Source organism: Liolophura sinensis, chromosome 8 (genome assembly GCF_032854445.1).
Source record: "Liolophura sinensis isolate JHLJ2023 chromosome 8, CUHK_Ljap_v2, whole genome shotgun sequence".
Classification (NCBI taxonomy): Eukaryota; Metazoa; Mollusca; class Polyplacophora; order Chitonida; family Chitonidae; genus Liolophura; species Liolophura sinensis.
In genome coordinates, this window is record NC_088302.1 from 30,066,409 (window position 1) to 30,089,100 (window position 22,692).

At 39.8% G+C, this 22,692-nt stretch overlaps 1 protein-coding gene across 8 annotated transcripts; it reads left to right on the forward strand.

The window, feature by feature from the left end:
* The first annotated feature begins 484 nt into the window (after positions 1-484).
* LOC135472619 (uncharacterized) lies at positions 485-22,171 on the forward strand. Of its 8 annotated transcripts, none has more exons than XM_064752209.1 (7): positions 485-539; positions 11,135-11,324; positions 14,430-14,658; positions 16,701-16,822; positions 18,536-18,700; positions 19,634-19,771; positions 21,018-22,171. In XM_064752209.1, the coding sequence occupies exons 2-7, from the start codon at positions 11,237-11,239 to the stop codon at positions 21,440-21,442; spliced, it is 1,167 nt and encodes a 388-aa protein (XP_064608279.1). In that variant the 5' UTR covers positions 485-539; positions 11,135-11,236; the 3' UTR covers positions 21,443-22,171. The 8 variants fall into 8 exon arrangements, with proteins under 8 accessions (XP_064608279.1, XP_064608283.1, XP_064608281.1 ...); XM_064752213.1 differs by lacking the exon at positions 485-539 and adding an exon at positions 571-668; XM_064752211.1 differs by lacking the exon at positions 485-539 and adding an exon at positions 3,096-3,779.
* The last annotated feature ends 521 nt before the right edge of the window (positions 22,172-22,692 follow it).

Genomic DNA, 22,692 nt, shown 5'->3' on the forward strand with positions numbered 1-22,692 from the left:
ACACCGTAGCAGGACTTCAGAATTTCACCATGTAGTGTTCTATTGGATATGCGGAAAAGGGTTGTCACAAGTGTGTCTAAAACAACGGTTCGTGCATAAGTGAAATATAAATACTAAATGAATTACTACCCATGCGACATACAAAGGCACGCATGTGGCTATTGCACCTGTTAATTTGTGGAGAATATAGTGGAGTATAGTAAATTATAAATCAAGGAAAATTATATACTTTGCAAAAGTATATCAAGCAGCCACCCGATGAGCTGATTTAAATAATCAATTTTTGTTATAAAGTTTTTTTCACTTTATATACCACGGCGGTCAGTTTCATGAATGCATGGGTATAGGACATCGGAGTGCGCGGTATAAACCACCAGCATTTGGCAAATTACTCTCGAACTTCCCCCACACGCCTGTGACGTCATATACTGGTAGAAGACAAGTGGTCTTCAGCGACCGTTAAACTGCGCAGACGCAGTCCATAGCCCTCATTGTCATCAAGGTATACACCAGTGAAGTGAGAGATACACCATGCACAGGTCAGTCTTATATGTGTCTGTTTGTTTGACTGGTATTTTAGGCCTTAAATAAGAATAGTTCACTGTACAGTCTGTGGCGCAACCTACTCTACATGATGGCTATGTACGGTTGAAAAGCTCTGTGTACATGTAAGTAAGTAAGTAAGTAGATTTGCTCCGGAAGACTGAATTTCACAGTTTAAATTAGTATATGTACATACTGAAGCAGGATACCCCCTTTGCAGGGTTGATATCTCACAAAGTCAATCACATGCATGCCTCATACGGCATGCAAGGAGAGCGTACCGACTATCAGAAAAGAATCGATATATAGGCGTAAATAAATACGTGTTGTACTTCTTACGAGCAGATAGTTTGATGCATTGTGAAACCCCGGGGTCATATACGCATTACTTGACTACTTATATGCTCGTATGAATACAAACTATATATATACTACGGCCCATAAGACAAAGCAGATACTGAGGTATAATATGTCTTGAATCCACCTAACCATATCACACCACCAATTATCATGCAAAAGGATGTTTCCTGGCGATCTCAAAACATAATCTGTTAAATTTAACAGCATGTCTGTTGTTCTAGGGAAGTTATGATGTATTCTGACATATATAGGACAGACATTGCACTAGGCGTTTTCAACAGGATCTGACGCTGAACATGACACAGCATTATGTTTTAACAAAAGATTGCGTTCTACAATATCACTCGGGTTAATTACTTTGTTAAAATGAAATGGTTATTCTTTTCTTCGTGAATTCTAACATGTTCTGGCCACGATATGGATGAAATATTTCCAATGTATAGCTTTATAAACACTAAATCATTCGTTCATTGAATCTCTCTCCATTAATCGTACTGTTTTTCTGTCTCTTTTTGCTTGTCTGTCTCCATGCCTTTCTTTCTGGCTATATACAGCACAAAACTATATATAATTGGTACACTCTGTATGTATTATATAGTCAAAGAGTCAAATTCCACATTTACATCTATCCTGTGCCGGATTTATTAAGAACGACAAAAGAGATCGATGTTTGCCCCAAGTTCCCTTGACCAAAAGGTTCCACATTGTACAAAATATAATAATTAAAAAGTTATCTCTTAAATCTGAAACTAAGCGAAAATGTGGTGTGTATTTCAATTTCTGTGTGTATTAGAGGCCACCAAAGCCCAGGAAGACTTTGTGTATCAGACCAATTCATACACAATCATACCATTAACACCATACGATTCCCGTCTGAACTAAAATAGCCTATATATACTTGTCTGATGATAAAGATACGGTATATATATAAGCATATTTCAGTACACTCAAAAAATTAATCTGTTAATTTTAACAGAAAGTCTATTGTCTGAGTGATGCTAGAATGAATTCTGTTGTAGCAGATCGTCCTGTTAAATATAACACGATTATTCTATTAATTCGACATAAAGATTCTATTAGACTAACGGGACATTATGTTTGATATGAAAAAATATTGTGTTATAACAACAGAATACATTCTAGCATTACTCAGGCGACAAACTTGCTGTAAAAAATTGTGGTCATTTTTTGGAGTGTAGTAGGTGTACATTAACTGTATCTGTGTGACAAAAGAGAAGTATGCAGTCCTTTTTTTTTGTTTTTTGGTTTTTTTTATATGTTAGGAAAACCTTTGAGATATACAAGGATTCCATGCTGGTATTTCAGTCGCCTTATATAGTTGCATCTGTTCGTGAATATATACATAAGCGCCACAGAAGCAGTCATCATACCCACTGGAGGAATTGGACATAACACACTTATTAACTGAGTATACATAGTGCCAAGGCCAAGAGCAAATACGTTACCCGTATCTGCAACTCAAGCACTTCCTAACATGTAGAGGCTATAGAGTGGGCTAGACCTATATTACATGCTATATGTACACTGTTAAACTTTTCCCTTAAACGTTTACTCAAAAGAAGCTGCACCCGATTCACTAAAGTTTAACTTCAGACAAAAGTATACATTTACTTTTGTGATCTAAAGGTTAACATTTATCTTGGTGCTAAACTTTTACCGGTCAGAAGTAAACCTTTACTGACACATTTACTCAATAATATGCGGCCCAGATTTGTAGTCCTCATTTATGTATGCTGCCGTAGGCCTATAGGCATATTTGGTTTAATGTACATAATTTAAACAACAGAAGCGTCCAAGTGGCCAAATGTAAACGCATATGTATGAGTGGTGAGCGGAATATATGTACATGTTTACTGACTGTTACTGTGCCAATGTAAAAGACTACTGTTTCAAGCAAAAATACCCTAGTTTATCTTATAAATGTGGAATGTTTACGGTAAAAAGTAAACATTTACACAATATGTGTATACAGTAATCTCTAAGTGTATTTATAGAAGGACGTATACCATTATCTGCATGCGTCATGCTTGATGGTTGTACACGTACATGAAGGGAAAAAGTGGTGGGAGGGGAATGGGGACTATCACAGCACATTTTAGCCATTCAGACTCAATTGGTGCCCCTGAGACGTGGGTCTTATAGAGTATGCGGAGCTGAAAAGCGACAAAAAGTTTAAAGGAATGGAAGTCAGTGCGCCGAGTTCCGTGACTCGTGGTTTCAAGTTAAACACTGTCGTCCCGACTTTTATATGCCAGCCACAGATAAGCGTTTTTGTAAAGTTTGTGCATTATGTAAAAGGCCTTATCTAATACACAGAAATTAAGAAATACCAAAATTATTCCTAATAAAATTTTGAATACTTTTTTAGCTCACGTTATCTGTGAAGCCCTAAGAGAATCTAGCTCTAAATTGTATAGTAGCCAAAGTTGTGTATTTCTGGCCAGACGCAGTTATAAATAAGAACCAGTGATGTAGGCAATTAATCTGTTTAACTGAGATAATCATTATCTGAATATATCTGGGCTCCCATCACTTGAAAAGTAACAGATACATGTGGAATTACCTTAGCCTAAAAGTACACTGTGTCGCGGAACCGAGGGTTCCAGGGCACCCCACTTTTCAACTGGTGGGCCGGTGAAATCCCTGTAGACCAGAAGTAGCTAATGACACAGCTGATAATAATGCTCACACAGACGTCCGTTTCTGTTTGCATGTGGAAGTCACGATTTTCTATGCGGATCCAGGGCTATACATATCTGTTTATATAGACGTATAAGATCATTTTAACTGCGAAAATACAGACACGTGTGGTCCTGCTGACCGATAACGCGTTATGCATCTCTGTGGTTTATAAGGTAAGTACCCTTGTGTATATATTTAAACTAGGTTAAATCTCGACGTGGATAGGCTTACACCTACAGTAACATACACACTTGTGCGACATTTCACGATCTGTGTCGTAAGCTATAAACACTCAAAAAAATAATCAGTTAATTTTAACAGAAAGTCTTTTGTCTGAGTGATGTTAGAACGTATTCAATATTCTGTCATATTCAACAGAATATCCTATTAGTGCAATAGAATCTTTATGTTAAATTAATAGAATATTTGTGTTATATTTAACATAATAATCTGCTGCAAAGAATACATTCTAGCGTCACGCAGACCACTTGCTGCGTGAAATTTAAAGTAAAAGAAAGCTAAAATGCGCAGTAAGTTCATCATACAGACAACTGAAGACTGTGCGTAAAAATACTCTGATTTATTTTTTCAGATTTTTTTAGAGTGTTGAAAGGCATTCAGATATTTGAATACTATGGTTGGCTTTATGGGCCATATTGACGGTATTTAGGAACGTCGCATCCCCTTTTTCCTGACGTTCACCGGGAGAAAGGAATTTTTGGGAATCTTTTATCAGTAATCTTTTATTCATGGATAAAAAGAGTTATTCCAACACTCAGTGTCGTGATTAGAGTTGAAAACCTGTGACGTCAGAGTTCCTAAACTGTAATAGTACGGTCCATAAAGCCCTCTTAAGAATTCAAATGTTTGAACGCCTTTAACTCTCTTCACAAAAATCTAAAAAAAAATCGTAAGTATGCATAATATTAAGTGGTCTATTTAGTGATACGTACATCATTTTATAAAGTCTTTTCCTTTAACAGGTTTTTTTATTCTTTGAGAGTACATATATAGCTTGTTTTATACATCAGCCCAATGAAAACACATCTATATATGTATGTATGTGCATGCTTGGGGTTTAACGTTGTACTTAACGATTATTGAGTCATATGACGAGTGAAAACACATGTTGACATTACATATATATACATACACATACGGCTTCCTTACACACCTGACACAATTATATAACACTGAAAGCGAATTACGTACTATCGATTCTATATGGCTTCTTCATTTGTTGCGTGTATATAATTAAAAAAAAAGTGTTCTTCATGTAGAATCTATATACGGTGATTCGTGGTCGTCAACTCAGACAAACGGCTACTGTAAAAACTTATGAAAGTAGCACAACGTGCTGTATATATATATATATAAACGTGTGAAACGGGCACTTTATATACATGTATGAACTTGTGAAACTATTATTTTACATATTTACGAACTTGCAAAACGGGCACTACATATGAAACTATTAAACGTCTATTAAATATGGCAGGGTGAAACGGGCGGTATGTATGCACTTGCGTAATGGAATGAAAGAGATCTATACGCCTCTGTGTTGTGATAACGACGCAATTAGGCCTCGCTGTACAGAGCTTTGTTGTACGAGCGTCGCGATCAGGTTACTTGTTATAGGAGCCATGCCATCATATAACATTATACTGCATGACTGTCATTGATCATTCGTGCAGTTTGATGTCACATACCCTTTCTGCACGAGGGGCACCTAGCAGACGTTTTAAGAAACTGGTACTGAATTTGTTTGTTTGTTTGTTTATTTCAACGGAATTTAACGATACGCAAGAATTTTTCGCCTGTGATATACAGGGGTCAGGTTTAAGGCAGAATGAAATCGGAATGCTGGTATTAATACATGTATAGTCTTAGCGCCCTTCGCCAGGTACCTGACAAACCTCCAGTCGAATCTGCAAAAGGTGTAGATTCGTGCAGCGCATTATCCGGCGTTTTAGCCATCTGAACTGGCGAGGGCTTCTTCGGGTCAATTCATCTCGCTCTAGCAGCTATATACCATATCTGTTGTTGGTCTACATGTGCTGTTATAATGTTCTATCATATAATGTCATTTTTATGAATTTTTTGATGGCTCGTATGTAGGGTCTATTTTGGGAGGAGAATTCCAAGTTGAATGTAGGGTTAATGACTGATGTTTTAATGTAAAACGCGCCTGATAAGAAAACCAAGATGCCTCTACCTTAAAATTTAAATATGATTTTATTAGGCTTCAAAGATGACAGCTGAAAGCCTTTTGTTTTCGCTAACATTATGATTTTCTTTCTTTCTTCTCTGAAAATTGTGTTTGTCATTTTGCAAGAAAAATGTACATCACAGCTGTTAACATATTACACAGTTGCACATTACCAAATCGCTCGGGCTTCCTGGCCTTGTATCAAACTTGACCCACCTGTGACCCACTTAGCATACATATTGGAGAAGTCCGCAAATAGAAAAAAAAAACTTCTTTTTCCCATGCAGATCCGATTGTATTGAAAATTGATATTCACGTGCAAGACCACTGGAGGGCCCATGTATACAAATTTTATTCAGATCGGTCAGCAAATGTAGACGCTCGCAAGCCCACTGGAGGGCCCATGTATACAAATTTTATTCAGATCGGTCAGCAAACGTAGACGCTCGCAAGACCACTGGAGGGCCCATGTACACAAATTTTATTCAGATCCGTCAGCAAATATAGATTTAAGTCACATGAAGAATCCAGAAATATTTTTGAATATTAAATAAACAAGCTAACAGTCTGGTTTTATTTTTTTTCCTGCGATGTATAGTTTTCCTGTTTGTGATTAAAAGAAAAGATAACTCTGGACCAAATGTATATACATGCATCGATAATGAGTCACGTTTAAAGTTCAAAAAAAGGTCACTTCAGTTTTAGTTTTGTGATGTAGGATAACCGAGGTAACTGGAGACATGTACGTACAACATATAGCTGCGTATACTTGCAACCATGCAGTGCATGCATGTAGCCTATCTATCACACTCAAAAATTGACCATGCCATGTAAGCATACTGCATGTGTCACTTTAAAATCACTTTTCTTTGTTTTGTTTGTTTGTTTTTTTCCCCCTGTATAATCCACATTAAACCAGTAAATCTCTCTTGCACACACGAATCTGCGAATTAAGGACATACATGTATATCAGCAGCTATTCGCAGGGACAATTAAGTCATGTTCGTGGAGCCGACCCCTGCATCATTCACTTACCCAGTTCTGAGGCCAATATGTACGCATGTGCATGTACTCAGTCCATTGACGTCATACGATATATCAGCCAACCAAGAGCTATAGTTATGGTGCCGGCGCGAAAATAGGTCTGTAGAGCAGACAAGTCCGGTATCCTAACCGAGATATAACAGATAATCTGAAAAATAAATAGATGAAAAAATGACCTGACTAGAAAAGTTTTGAATAAGAAAATGTATACGTGTGGTTCATTTCAACCCGTACCCGAACAGGAGGAGTACCTGCACGGTACCAGTGTGGTATTATTACTGTCACTATTCCAGTAAGGCGTCACTAGACAGGGAAGAAGTTTTGGGAGGGAAGGAGAGTTTCACCAGAAAGGCCTTAAACCGGGCCTAACAAATACAGAAGGCATAGTGAGTGAGTGAGTGAGTGCTTGGGGTTTAACGTCGTACTCAACAATTTTTCAGTCATATGACGACGAAGGAATCCTTAGATTGCATGTAATGTGCATGCACAGGACGGATTTCCACCGCTCTATTATCTAGTGCTGCTTCACTGAGACGATTTACCGAAGGCAAGTAAGCCGCTACGCCTGAGCCATCGTACTGATACGGGTCAAACAGTCGCTGCGCTATCACCTAAGTACAACTTCCTCTTTTAAAGTCTTAGGTGTGACCCGACCCAGGATTGACCCTGGATCTACCAACCATGCTATCGGGGCCGGTAGAGAAGGAAGTGAAAATATTTAGGAAATATTTTCTGTGAAAATAGTAATTAATTTTGGAAAATATATAGCTATCATTATAAGGCTTGATTGGCAATACATGCATTTGTGCACATTTTAATTGCGACTGTATTGCGCGGTTTTCTATACGATTCAGTTGATCTAAGTTTGCTGCAATCACCACCAAGAATATAAGACGACAGGGCCTAATCTGGCCTCAGAAGGGCAGGGGGTGGCACCACCTGTGAAGGGCACCTCATAGTTGAATGTTTCGATTCTCGATATTTCGATGCATTTTAAGGGCCTCGTTTCCTACGGTTGACCTCCATACCACGTGCAGACCACAACACGTACCTAGCCCGAAAATTCAGTCTAAGGATGGCTTGTATTTACTGATATGTGGAAAAATCTGCCATCCCGGATGAGATGAGCATCTGATCATCACACTGTATCATAACTATCCCAGGCCATCATTAAAAAGTTGTTTGTTGCGGGTAACAAACCCTGTTTTCGTGAAGTCGGGTCGGTCGGCATTTTGAAAGAAAATTGAAAGTAATTCCCCATTCTAATTGAATTATCGCGGGTCCAATTTTCGTCACCTGCTTCGGGGCTTACATTTCCGATTTTAAATCCTCTTTAAAAACTTTCTTGCTTTCATAACCAAGTTCTTTCACACTGAAGTCAGATATTCCTTCTTGATTCTGGATCCAACATTAAATTTGAGTAAATTTACGAACTTTACACTTAAACAACTGAAGTTGAAAGGCATATATTGTTTTTGCCACTTTGTCGAAGGCACTCCAAATTGCTTTCGCCACAAAGAAATTGTATTCACCACAAAGAAATTGTATTCGCCAAAACTAATGTGGCGAATGGATAGTCGAAGACTAGCGACTAAGTAGATAATCCAAGGCTTATAATGAATTCGGGCTGTTTCTTTATTTTTTTTCATTTTTTTATTTTTTTATTTTTATTTTTATTTTTTTGACGCAAAGGGCACTTCGAGGGAACGGCAGCGTCCGGTAATCGGACCCTGAGAAGGGCTGGATTACGCCCTGGACGATACAAATGAAAAAACTTTTTTTGCATTCAAGCCGATTTTTTCGTCAATTCGTGAAATAATTTTACACCATGCATTAACAAACAGAAGTTACAGGTTGCCACATGACATGATATGTCTACAGTTTTGTGCCATTAACTAACAGATATTACAGGTTGCCAAAAATGACATGGTGGGGGCCTCTGTGGCTCAGTTGGTTACCCAGCAGCCTCTCACTAATGCGGTCGCTGTGGGTTCAGGACGAGCTCATCCTGGCCTCCTCTCGGCCGTATGTGGGAAGGTCTTCCAGCAACCTGCGGATGGTCGTGGGTTTTCCCCGGGCTCTGCCTGGTTTCCTCTCACCATAATGCTGGCCGCCGTCGAATCAGTGAAATATTCTTGATTACGGCGTTACACACCAATAAAATAAATAAATCAATGACATGGTAGGGCAACAGTTTTATAACATTAGCAAACAGAAGTTACAAGTTGCCAAAGGTTACAGGTGGAAGGCCTATATTGGTAAATTCTTCAAACGAAGTCTTCCCAGTACATATTCAAGGCACATATTTTTTGGCCGGAACAAAGATCCACATTATCCAGCTCTGTACAAAAAAAACAAGAAAAAGAAAACAAACAAGAAACCCGACAAATCCTCTGGATCCGATATTTCTCAGTGTTTGTATTGTGGAGGAACTGTCAGTCAGTCCGTCCAAATCAGGAGAGCAATGGATTCAGTGTAACCAAAACGAAATGTGGGCACATGAAAAATATTCGGCAGTGCAATCCGAGGGGTCTTTCAACAAAAACCACGCGGTTGCCAGGCTGTCGGAAGAGGTTTTGCGAATTGAAGCAATTAGTATATTTTGTACATCTTGTTTAATCTATTCTTTAATTCTTTGAGAAATTTTTTTATTCATCAGTGTTGATTATGGGTTCACCACTACGTCATTATATTGGTGAGACTGATCCTAAACAATTATCCAGTATGCATGTCAAAAGGTCTAACTTGCCTAATATAGTGGCAGTGATAATTGTGTACATGATTCTCTTCACTGTGAGGAGTATGTAATCAAACATGGCGGTTGGAGTTAGAATTTATCGAGTTTCCACTAGTTCCATGCGTGTGTGGATTTATCAGTGATGACACATGTGAACACCTACCTGGAATCGACAGCTGAGACGACTATGACTACGGACAGACAAATCATTTGGTGCCCAGCGGTAGAATATTAAAGCCAGTGAGGGAAGTACAGAGGTGTTCAAGGTAAGGTTATGGAACAGTACAGGGCTGTGATAGTGTACGTGATCAGAGCTAGGGGTGTCGTGTGAGAGGTCTTTGGCATGATAATTCAGTGCCGGCAGGACTTTGGCAACATGGACTTGCCCTGCCACAACACACAATATATGTACACGCGCCAAATGACTCTTCGTCGTCAGAAATTGTTAAGTACGACGTTGGGCCCAGAACATAGATACATTCACACATACATGCAATTCAGTATATTGCACGTACATATATAAGCACCTACAAAGTGATTTGCCCTTGAGGACATACGCTGACAACAGATGTCTCAAGTGCCTGACACAAGGCATTACGGCCGGATGTCAACAGGTTTACAACAGCTTTGTGAACGTCTGTAAACCAGACAATTTAGGGAGCGAAGTACTGAAAGTAACATATATAAGTATGTCTGACAATAACAGACTGGATGACTTGAGTTGGGATGAGAGGAAGTTTCCTGATAGCCCCGGGGTCGAAGAGTTTTTCATTGAAGATACGGTACCCGTACTGTAGGCTCCGGTGTTTGACGCGCAGGCCTACACGTTAACTCGGTAAATACGGCTTCAGTCATTACATATTATACACTGTTACACACGGAGAAAATCAACAGTAGTCACTCAGTGGGTACTTGGTCTATTATATACATATAATTATCCTAGGTAGGGATAAGTGTAAGGAAGTGGTGGAGGGCGTGAAGGCCCTCCACCACTGCTGTTTGCACTACTGCTGTTTGCACAGTTGTAGATCTCAGAAAACAGGAAGAAATTACTATTTATATAAAGACTTGATTGAAGACACCCACGACTTCAATATACTCCACCTGTCCATCAACGAACTACTTCTGAAGAGAGGCAAGAAGTAGCCAGCCTGGTAGGTTACTATAATGATATTTATTATCCTACTGCATAACTCAAATATAAATGGTACAGTGTATGTATAGTCTCAGGAATATTTAGTTCAATTAGAATGGACTTTGATGTCTATTTTTGACCATTACAGTTTCCTCAATGTTGAATTATTGAACTGAAAAATGCTGTCAGTCCAATCAGCAAAGTACTTTGCTAGTAAAATATCAGAAATTGTTGAAACTATACCTCAGTGTTTAATTTAACTGAACTAAATATTCCCGAGACCATAATATACACAGTTATATCATTTATATTCGACCTATGCAGTATGACAGTGCATCTAATCAGGAAAGATTCAAAGATTGTGGTTCAACATTTCTGGAAGAAAAAATCTTTCTACTCCTAGAGCTCTGACTTCGCTACCTGTGTTTGACTGGGGATTATTGATCAAACCTGGGCTCTCTGTCTACTCCCGAGACCATAATTCGCAGTTTCCAGTACTCACAAAATGAGGACTCATCTGTACTGCCTTCTCCACTTCACCATCACTGCATCATTACTCTTCTACACGGATGGGATGAATGCAGACTGCAGCGGTGAGTTTGGAACATTGTGTTAATACTACTGTCAGTTTAGTACATTTTTCTAAACTTGCAAAAATATACATGCAGTGGTGTATAGTCCCTAAGTAGTGATAGTGCTAAAAAAGCTGTACCATATAGTAAATATTTTTTTTTTTTTTTTTTTTGTTGATTGGTGTTTTACGCCGTACTCAAGAATATTTCACTTATACGACGGCAGCCAGCATTATGGTGGGTGGGAACCGGGCAGAGCCCGGGGGAAACCCACGACCATCCGCAGGTTGCTGCAAGATCTTCCCACTTACGGCCGGAGAGGAAGCCAGCATGAGCTAGACTTGAACTCACAGCGACCGCATTGGTGAGAGGCTCCTGGGTCATTACGCTGCGCTAGCGCGCTAACTGACTGAGCCACGGAGGCCCCATATAGTAAATAAGTATGCTGAGAGGGTATGCAGCTTAATATATCATTGAGGAGATAAATAGTTTAGTTCATGTGGCCAGTGAATATAGTTATGTATGTAGACCCTAAATCACAAAGTCAAAGTACTTTTATTCAACCAGGGAAACTCTTACAGTACAGAACTCATTTCCATAGAGGCCTTGACGGAGAAAACAACACAAAGGTATACATTTACACATGTAGAAATTAAAACAGTAAAATTTCATCCATGATTAAAATTACGTTTCTGATTTTTTCCTGATTTTGAATGTTCTGGGGATTTTCAAACCATGTTTTGATGTGTATTTTGAAGATAGGATGATATCCTTCATGTCAAAAGCATGTAATTTTCAGCTTCAAGCTATTATTTGATGACAATTATTTTGCCTGTACAAGTGCACTTTTAGGGCGAAAGGTTAAGGTCTTTTACAGTAAATAAACATTTTTTTCAGTGCACAGATCTCTTTTCACCAACAAATTAATACTTTCTAAAATTAAAAAAAAAATTGGGTAACATATGATTAAGCCCAATTAAGTTTGGTTGAGGGTTCAAGTCCAGAGGTTTGTCAGGTATACTTCCTCGTGGCAAAGGGTTTTCTTCATACACAAACCTGACATATACATTGTATTATAGTAAAATCATGAGGACTGGGTGTGTTGTTAAATACCAATCAAAATGAATTAAATAACAAATTTTGTCTAACTTCAGTTAGGACAAAGCATTAAGGGGCTAAGCTTCTGACTACCGAATGCTGGTACATACTAACCATGCAATGTTTGTAGCTAATAGAGGAGTTTCGAGTTTGAATTCTTTTATCGTGGAAGGCAGAAAAAGTCTAAATTGAATTGTATCATATGATCTGTCAAAAATGTTTGGCAATTATTTTTGATCCCTTTCACAATAACATGGGTGTCAGTAAAAAGTGTCATAAAAAGTAATTTAGAGCAGACAAATGAAAGAGAAAATTGAGAATTGAAATGTTTTGTGAACCTGAGAAGTTCCTAAAGGAAAGATGTGTCATTTGTGCCTCTGGCAAAGGGTGAGGCAGGTGATCAGGAAGTCAAGTTCAACAGGGTTGTGTAAAATGTTTCACTTTTCAGATTGCACAGTAGGACTGTTTTTACCTTTGATGACAGAAGAGTTCCAACTCAAATCTCCCCTATTGTTGCACTTCACGGCCATTCCACCATGACTCCTGTAACTCCAGTGACATTACGGCTGCTTTCCTAAGTTGTATTTTTTATGCTACGGGCAAGTCATATAAAAGGAAGATTTTTGAAGAGTATATATTGTTGGTAGATTTATAAGCATGGTAAGGAACCATTATTGCTGGATATACATGTACTTTTCCTAGCTCACCAAAATTGGTAAGGTAATGTGTTTCTCATGGCATCTACAGTTAAAAGCTGACTGGTTGTAGACCCTGTTTAAACCATATAGCCTCACTGTGACACCAACCAGTTTTGCCTTGCCTTATTGCCTCAGCTGATGTTTGAAGATTTGCGAAAATATGTGAAAATGGAGAAAAGAACAGCAAGTGATTTTTACAGGTTGTTGAACTTTTCCTACGAAGGCCTACCTGATAAACTCCCGCGGCAGGTAAATGTGACTCCTGTGACGAGTAACAAAAACAAATTAAATTCAGATTCAGGTTCATCATGGAGTGCATAACCACTAATTGGCAGAGCTGCCTGATATTTTAGCTGCGCCCCTTTGATATCTATTCTGTCACCATCCTCAAACGATCTACATGTAACTATGCTGTTAAGATAATTTAGGCACAGCGCTCTAATGTTCCATCAGCATGTTAAAGTATAATGTCATGCAGTTGTTATAAATGAAATGGAGTTCCATAAAATAAGCCTGTACTTCTAGACTGGATATTACTGGTTTAATTTCAGTCTGTTGGAAGTTCTTCATTGCTATTAATACTTGAAAACTCATAGCCAACGAAAACACGAACATGAAATGATATTCATCTTGTGCTTTGCAGGCGTTGAATATCATTTTCTCAAGCTGACAATTGCTGATATCTCATCTTACAGCATGCACTATCTGTACATGTATATTATAGTGAAAAAGGGTGGGTACTTTAAATCTCTGAATATGTGCATCGATAGCTGAGCTAGCAAAGCCAGCCATTGTCTAGTTGTTTACATTGCAAACATGCAGACGTCAGGCACACAAAGGGAGGTAACTGAAGGCGAATAAACGCATGTAGATCATTGGATATTAAGATTGTTGGCTATTGCCTCGTGAACTTTTTTACTATTTATAACCCAGGACTAAATTAAGCCCAAAACCTTAGGCATTGGTGTTAAAAAACTAGATAACACAACTAAACTTAACAGGGAAGTAAATCCTTAAAAGTTTTTTCATGTTTGTTCAGAGCAAATGCAAGATTACCTAGTGATATGTTGCTTGAATCCTTAGGCAATGGTGTTAAAAAAATAGTTTTGTATCACTGTAACTAGTCTGAGAAATAAGCACTGATGCACACTGGTTAACATGGAATGGTTGTTAAACTTACTGGTAGGGAGTGAAGTCATATCTTGGAATTCAGTCTGCAGAGACAGGGCTGCTGCATCAAAACAATAGGCATTTGTTGAATCACAGACCAACTTGTTTAAAGAGAGATTCATTTGAAAAGAAGCACTAATTAACTGAAAATTTGTTTCAGATTCTAGATCCTCCAACATTTCTACTCATCCTCAGTTTAAACTGAAACCCAGCAATATCAGCGCTCACGTTGGAGATATGGTCACTTTGCACTGTGAGGGGAAATTTGCTGTGGACATTGCAGCAGTTCACTGGCTTGTTAACAGCACAATGCCACTGAACGTCATGTGTTGGGAAATGAAGACAGAGGTCTGTTACAGATATCAACAGACACCATATCCCAATAACAGGTTAGACCAGGTTAGCCTTGAAACATCCTTTATTTGGCATAACCAGACCTACCAGAAAAAAGTTAGTAGGTCAGAAAAGGGATTTTTTTTCCACTATCTGGTGAGAAAGGTTGGGATTTTAAGGCAAATTATCATTAAGAAGGGGAGTGGTTGGGAGTGGGGGGGGGAGTAACTTGCATCAGAATCACAATAAAAGCTTACAATAGGGCCCATTTTTGTAGGGTTGGTCGGGTTACGACTAATATGCCATATAGTCCCTGCCCCACCCACACATACATGCCATATAGTCCCTGCCCCCACCCATACATGCCATATAGTCCCTGTCCCATTCACTCATACATGCCATATAGTCCCTGCCCCACCCATACATACATGCCATACAGTCCCTGCCCCACCCACACATACATGCCATATAGTCCCTGCCCCACCCACACATACATGCCATATAGTCCCTGCCCCCACACATACATGCCATATAGTCCCTGTCCCATTCACTCATACATGCCATATAGTCCCTGCCCCACCCATACATACATGCCATACAGTCCCTGCCCCATTCACTCATACATGCCATATAGTCCCTGCCCCACCCATACATACATGCCATACAGTCCCTGCCCCACCCACACATATATGCCATATAGTCCCTGCCCCACCCACACATACATGCCATATAGTCCCTGCCCCACCCATCCATACATGCCATATAGTCCCTGCCCCACCCACACATACATGCCATATTGTCCCTGCCCCACCCACCCACCCATACATGCCATATAGTCCCTGCCCCCTCCCATCGATACATGCCATATAGTCCCTGCCCCCACCCACACATGCATGACATATAGTCCCTGCCCCCACCCACACATACATGCCATATAGTCCCTGCCCCACCCACACATACATGCCATGTAGTCCCTGCCCCACCCACACTTACATGCCATATAGTCCCTGCTCCACCCGCACACACAGGCGATGTAGTCCCTGCCCCACCCACCCACACATGCCCTATAGTCCCTGCCCCACCCATCCATACATGCCATATAGTCCCTGCCCCCACCCACACATTCATGCCATATAGTCCTTGTCCCACCCACACATACATGCCATATAGTCCCTGCCCCACCCACACAAAAATGCCATATAGTCCCTGCCCTCACACACCCATACATGCCATATAGTCCCTGCCCCACCCACACATAGATGCTATATAGTCCCTGCCCCCACACATACATGCCATATAGTCCCTGCCCCACCCACACATACATGCCATATAGTCCTGGCCCTCACCCACACATGTAGTCCTCCCTGTACTTGTTTCCAAAATGTTCACAACACAATCAGCATCTAATTTAATAGTAGATAGAATATTGCATAACGTTAAAGTTTGATGGAAGGAGATGATCACAGATGGTATGCAGCACTGAAATATGTTCAGCATACATGAACATGTGTGTGCTTTTCTTAAACGATACATGTACTTCTTCACATAAAACAAGATATGTAGTGCATATGCATGGCATCTTCCACCTATATGGTGTGCGTGTTTGTGGGTTACGTACACATGGTAGTGTTTGTCAGTAACTTGCCCAAAGTTGATGGTTTACCCACTCCTGTGTCATCCACCAATATTTGATGGTTTACCCACTCCAGTGTCACCCACCAAAATTTGATGGTTTACCCTAACTCCTGTGTCGTCCACCAAAATTTGATGGTTAACCCACTCCTGTGTTGTCCACCAAAATTTGATGGTTTACCCACTCCTGTGTGGCCCACCAAAATTGATGGTTTACCCACTCCTGTGTCGTCCACCAAAATTTGATGGTTTACCCACTCCTGTGTCGTCCACCAAAATTGATGGTTTACCCACTCCTGTGTCGCACACCAAAATTTGATGGTTTACCCACTCCTGTGTCATTCATCAACAATACCATGAATACTGGCCATCATGCTATGCATGTACATGAAAAATGCTATGGTATAATGTTAGATAACAAATATAGGGAAGAAATTCAATGGTATGCTTTTTGGTTTTTATGCAGAGGTGCTAACTTGACAGTGAATGTGACAGAAGATGATTTTTACCTACCACTGAGTTGTCGTGTATATACTGCTCAGATTGATGCTGTTTTGCCCTGTGTGACAGTATACATTGTCCCTTATCGTAAGTCTTCATACAGTGTATGTATTTGTTTACGTATTTGGTATTATAAGCCATACTCAAGAATATTTGACATATACAACATCAGCAAGCAATAAGGTGGGAAGACACTCAGGGCAAGGCCCAGGGGAAACCAGTGCAGACTGTTAGCATGATAGGAGGATATCAGCATGAGCTGGAATTGAACTCACAGTAATCATCTTTGTTCATAAATGTACTGTTGTGTAGTGTAGATTCCAAGCTTTGATTATAGCCTTATGTCTTTCTGCCCTATGCCATAGAAGGGGGTGAAATGTTTCTTTTCATTCTACCTGCCACGTGTGACAAATAGGGTTTTATTTAATCTGATTTACATGTCGGCAAAAGGTGGCCATGTGAATATTTTACGTCCTGCTGTTAGTCACCATTCTCCCTTTAGCAGAATGTACTGTATATGACAAACTCTGTTCATACCATGTGTATAGGTTGATTATGTTCAACCATGTTTGCGACTGTCACTCATTCACTATCCCCTCGGATGTTTTATTGGGGTTTAATGCAAACAAGTATATGTATTTGTGAAACCTGTCAGTGTTGGTGGTGTGGTCTGAGTTACTAGAGGCCATTCTAGTATTCTCCCTTAAAATGTTCAATATAGAAAGTTTTATATGCAATACTTACATCACCCTTCCCTGCAGTACATATATGTGTACACACTAACTGGTGTGACTGTTGTACACACTGACTGTTGTACACACTGACTGTTGTACACACCGACTTATCCACACTGACTGTGTACACGCTGAATGTTGTACACACTGACTGTGGTACTCACTGACTGCTGTACACACCGACTGTTGTACACACCGACTGTTGTACACACTGAATGTTGTAAACACTGACTGTTGTACACACTGACTGTTGTACACAATAACTGTTGTACACACCCACTTGTACACAATGACTGTTGTACACACTGACTGTTGTACACACTAACTGTTGTACACACCAACTGTTGTACACACCCACTGTTGTACACACTGAATGTTGTAAACACTGACTGTTGTACACACTGACTGTTGTTGTTACAGCAGAGGCCAGCTGCTCTGTTTGGTTTATCTACAGCCCTTGATCACGTTGATAAGAAGCAACCTGCTATAAGCTGAGTAAGCATTACAGGAATCTTGTGAGTTCACCCAAGTTGACACGAGACAGGGTGGGGGGTTTTCGGGATCTAACGTGCCTAAAAGGAATGTTTTTACAGCAGCTGCTATTTGAAGGCATTGTTAGGCCGACAGACCTGGCTATGCAACATGTGTATTCAGTGTAGCAGGTACCATCAAATCTCACCTTTTAGCTGCGTTAGTTTGTAAGAGCCCCCACCATGTCTCGTCCATATCTGCCTGAATTTGTGGGACTCCTGAAATGCCGACTCGGCTTATTACCTACTTATGCTGTGCCAGCACCTCTGATCATGACTGGGGTTTTGTTTTTGTTTGGTTCCTCTAAAACTCCTTATGAGACACAGGACATAGGCCTGCTGTTACCCTCTGTGGTACCACCATGTCTGATCTTCTCTGTCAGAGTTGTGTTTTGGTTTGGTTCCTCAGCAACCACAGATAAGAAACAAGACATACATGTAAGCCTGCCCTTACCCACTGTAGAACCATCATCAATGATCATGTCCATAAATCCATTTCACTGGTGTATTTGTGTTTTTGTTTGGTTCCTCTACAGCGCCTGATGAGAAGCGAGACATTGGCCTGCTATTACCCATTGTCGTACCAGTAGCTGTGATAATACTCCTTCTGCTCACCTGCCTGTGTTATTACTTGTATGAACCACAGATCACCTTCTTCTTCTACACGTGGTACACATTTAAATGTCAAAAGCATCACAAAGGTAAAATTAGCATTTTATATGGGGAAGCCTTCACGCATATATATAAATATATTTAGTAATTTCGGTTTTCATTTACGGGCCATCATTAAAAATACATATATGTTGTTTTGGTCATGTAAATCCAAAACGTACCCAACTTTGAAGTTTTTTATCCAGATTTAGATAAACCTAATTTCTTTAATAGTTCTTTAAAATCATTATCTTTTGCAGAATAATAATTAAAAAAAAAAATAGTTGCCATCCAACTAACCATAATTTTTTAGTGGCTAGGGTCGTGTTACAATTCTAGCAAACAGTGTACATGGATGATCTATTAAAACTGTGACAGTCAGTTGATATTTCCTGCCTTTGTGATAACATTTTGTTGGCAAACTGGCAAGGTATTAGTCATTCATTACCAGAGAACAATGGTCAATTGAGCTTTGACTGATTGACTATTGTGCTGGAGAAAGCACCACATAATTTCCATAAAGCCAGACTTTCCAAACATGTATGATTCACCACCATCATAGAAGTGAGAAATTCTGAGGCCCGTTTTACAAAGCCGTCACGGCGCTACGCCAAGCGCAGTTACCATGCCGACGTATCTTTTTACTATATGTTGCCATGGAAAATACGCCAGGCGCAGTTCGCGACCGCTTCGTAAAACCTGACCCAGGTGTTAAACTATAATTTATATTGATTGATTGATTTGATTGGTGTTGTACGTCGTACTCAAGAATATTTCACTTACATGACAGCGGCCAGTATTATGGTGGGAGGAAACTGGGGGAAACCCGCATGTTGCTGGCAGACTTTCCCACTTACGGCCTGAGAGGAAGCCAGTATGAGCTGGACTTGAACTCACAGCAACCGCATTGGTGAGAGGGTTAAACATTAATAGGATAAATAAATATGACATTGTCCACTCACTGTTGTACACATTCTGCGTAGGTCGTTTTGGCTGTGACATACTGGTGGTGCATGATGACGATGATCATACGTTTGTCAGAGAACATATTGCCCCAAATCTGAAGAGTTTAGCCTACCTGAAGTACAAGACAATGGCCAAGGATCTCTCTGCTGGACGATGTAAGCCCCTGAACATTCTCAAACAACTTCTTATCTAATGACAACGTATTGCTAATACCAATTGGGATTTTTTTGCGAATGTAACTTAGACTGACTGTTTCTCTAAGTGTTACTTTTCTCAAAAAAAAAAACCAAACAACAGAACAATTTCATGCTGCCATTCTCTATCTAAATGTACCTTCGCTCTCTGGGTATGAAATGCCAAAAATGTAATAACAAAAGTGATATCTGTAAACAAAGTGAAATCTATGAAATGGCACTTTTATCACTGAAAGAAACCATATTTCACCTTTATATAAAGAATAAAAACAAATCCACCGTTTCAACACATTCAGGCCCTTGTATTTCCATACAATACATGGTATGGCAAGAAATGTTTAGGGAGGTCACACATTCGATGTTGTTTGAGAAGCCATGATGTGTACACTTGCACATGGTTCGCTCATGACAACTGGGTATAATCACTCGTACAAGCATTACAACAAATTTTTTTTTTAATGTCACACAATCAAAGGGACGTAACCCAATCCAACCAGGTATAACATAATTTTGTTGATGCAGGACATTATTAGTGACACACTTCGGGGGCTGAGTTTGACAACCCTTTGTATTTTCTGCCTGGGGTCCATGAACTTCGCTTGAAGGGATAAGCCAAATACTGGGCGGACAGATGTCACGTAGGCTATTTGACATGGCAGGTGCCTTTGACATGTCGCTACAGTGAGGCAGCTCTATAAATATGAGGGCACAAGGACTGTTCTGGCCTTGCTGAGCATACTGGAAGCCAGCAAAGTTTATACATGCTAAACAGAAGATGTGATGAAAGACCTAAATGTGCTACTTTTGTATCCAGACTTGTGTGGCCTAAAAGCAAGGTTAAATGATAAAGATCAGGATAGTCGGGATTCCTTTCATAAACTGCTAATGAAAAATACATTGTATTACAGCCACTGTTGTTAGCTTGGGAGGATAATTTGGAAAGAAAAAATTTTTCTGTGGCACGAGAACCCTTCACATCTCCCATTGCTGATGATTAACCATAAATGGTGTCGTAATTTCAAACGGGAAAGTTATCATTCCGATAACTTCCGTACTTTCATACCTGCAGGACTTGTCGGCACATAAAGAGCATTATCATGTCATGAAAATTTTCTTTCATTTGATGCTAACTTTTAATTTATGTTCGCTTTTCTCTTAATTCCAAACTGTTGTGTAAAAAGGTTTGTGTTTGTGTTTATTTTTTAAGTTCTCTTCGAGGGCACACGGGAACTAATGGAAGACTCGCACAGTGTAATGTTCATCATTACCCCGGGGATACTGAACGAGGCCCTGTTTAGTCACCTCCTCAATGTGGCTGTCAGGTTAAAGCGACAGATTCTACTGGTCACTGTACACAAGGAAGGCTTAAAGTTAACATCCTGGGAGACATTGAGGAAGTCCTACAGCAAGTCTGAAACGCTGGCCAATGGCCTTCAGTACATGAAACCTGTGAGGTGGCCCGGGAACAAAGCCTCTGGCAGACAAATAAAAAACTTTTGGTGTAAGATCCGTCGGCAGCTGCCCATTGTAAAACCTGGGAACCATGTTGTCAGCCATAAGTACACACCATGTCTCAATAGAGATACATTTGTAGATGTGTCCAAACCTGACCTTGACACTGTCACAGCCTAGGTCTGACCTTGACATTGTGACTGTGTATGAATACTGGAGTGTCACAATTTGTAGATGTCATCTTGTAAATCATATATTATAACATGATACATTGTAAATCATATATTGTAACATGATACATTGCATATCAGTATATTGTAACATGATACATTGTAAATCATGTATTGTTGATTTAAAGCTGTACATTGTAGAGTTTACATCATTACACAGTGAACAGCCACTTAATTGTGACATACACTGTAACCTGAATACCACAAGACGGATGTAAACCATTTGACAGTGTCATATGGTGTAATAATGAACAACAGCTCGCTGATGTGAAACATTTGACAGTGTCATATTGTGTATCATGAACATCAACACACTGATGTAAAGCCATTTGACTGTGTAATATGATGTATCATGAACATCAGTGCACTGATGTAAACCATTTGACAGTGTCATATGGTGTATCATGAAAATCAGCGCACCGATGTAAAGCCATTTGACAGTGTCATATGGTGTAGCCTGAACATCAGCGCATTGATGTAAAGCCATTTGACAGTGTCATATGGTGTATCATGAACATCAGCGCACCGATGTAAACCATTTGACAGTGTCATATGGTGTATCATGAACATCAACGCACCGATGTAAAGCCATTTGACAGTGTCATATGGTGTATTATGAACATCACTGCAGTGATGTAAAGCCATTTGACAGTGTCATATGGTGTATCATGAACATCAGGGCACCGATGTAAAGTCATTTGACAGTGTCATATGGTGTATCATGAACATCAGCGCACCAGTGTAAAGCCATTTGACAGTGTCATATGGTGTATCATGAACATCAGTGCCTCGATGTAAAGCCATTTGACAGTGTCATATGGTGTATCATGAACATCAGGGCACCGATGTAAAGTCATTTGACAGTGTCATATGGTGTATCATGAACATCAGCGCACCGATGTAAACCATTTGACAGTGTCATATGGTGTATCATGAACATCAGCGCACTGATATAAAGCATTTGACAGTGTCATGGTGTATCATGAACATCAGCACACCGATGTAAAGCCATTTGACAGTGTCGTATGGTGTATCATGAACATCAGTGCACCGATGTAAAGCCATTTGACAGTGTCATATGGTGTATCATGAACATCAGCGCATCGATGTAAAGCCATTTGACAGTGTCATATGGTGTATCATGAACATCAGTGCACCGATGTAAAGCCATTTGACAGTGTCATATGGTGTATCATGAAC

Bases quoted from the DNA above. Each gene is read 5' to 3' on its own strand.
- LOC135472619 (XM_064752209.1), top strand. From the start codon at position 11,237: ATGAGGACTCATCTGTACTGCCTTCTCCACTTCACCATCACTGCATCA. The intron at 11,325-14,429 runs GTGAGTTTGGAA...AATTTGTTTCAG, and splicing joins GATGAATGCAGACTGCAGCG to ATTCTAGATCCTCCAACATT. The intron at 14,659-16,700 runs GTTAGACCAGGT...GTTTTTATGCAG, and splicing joins ACACCATATCCCAATAACAG to AGGTGCTAACTTGACAGTGA.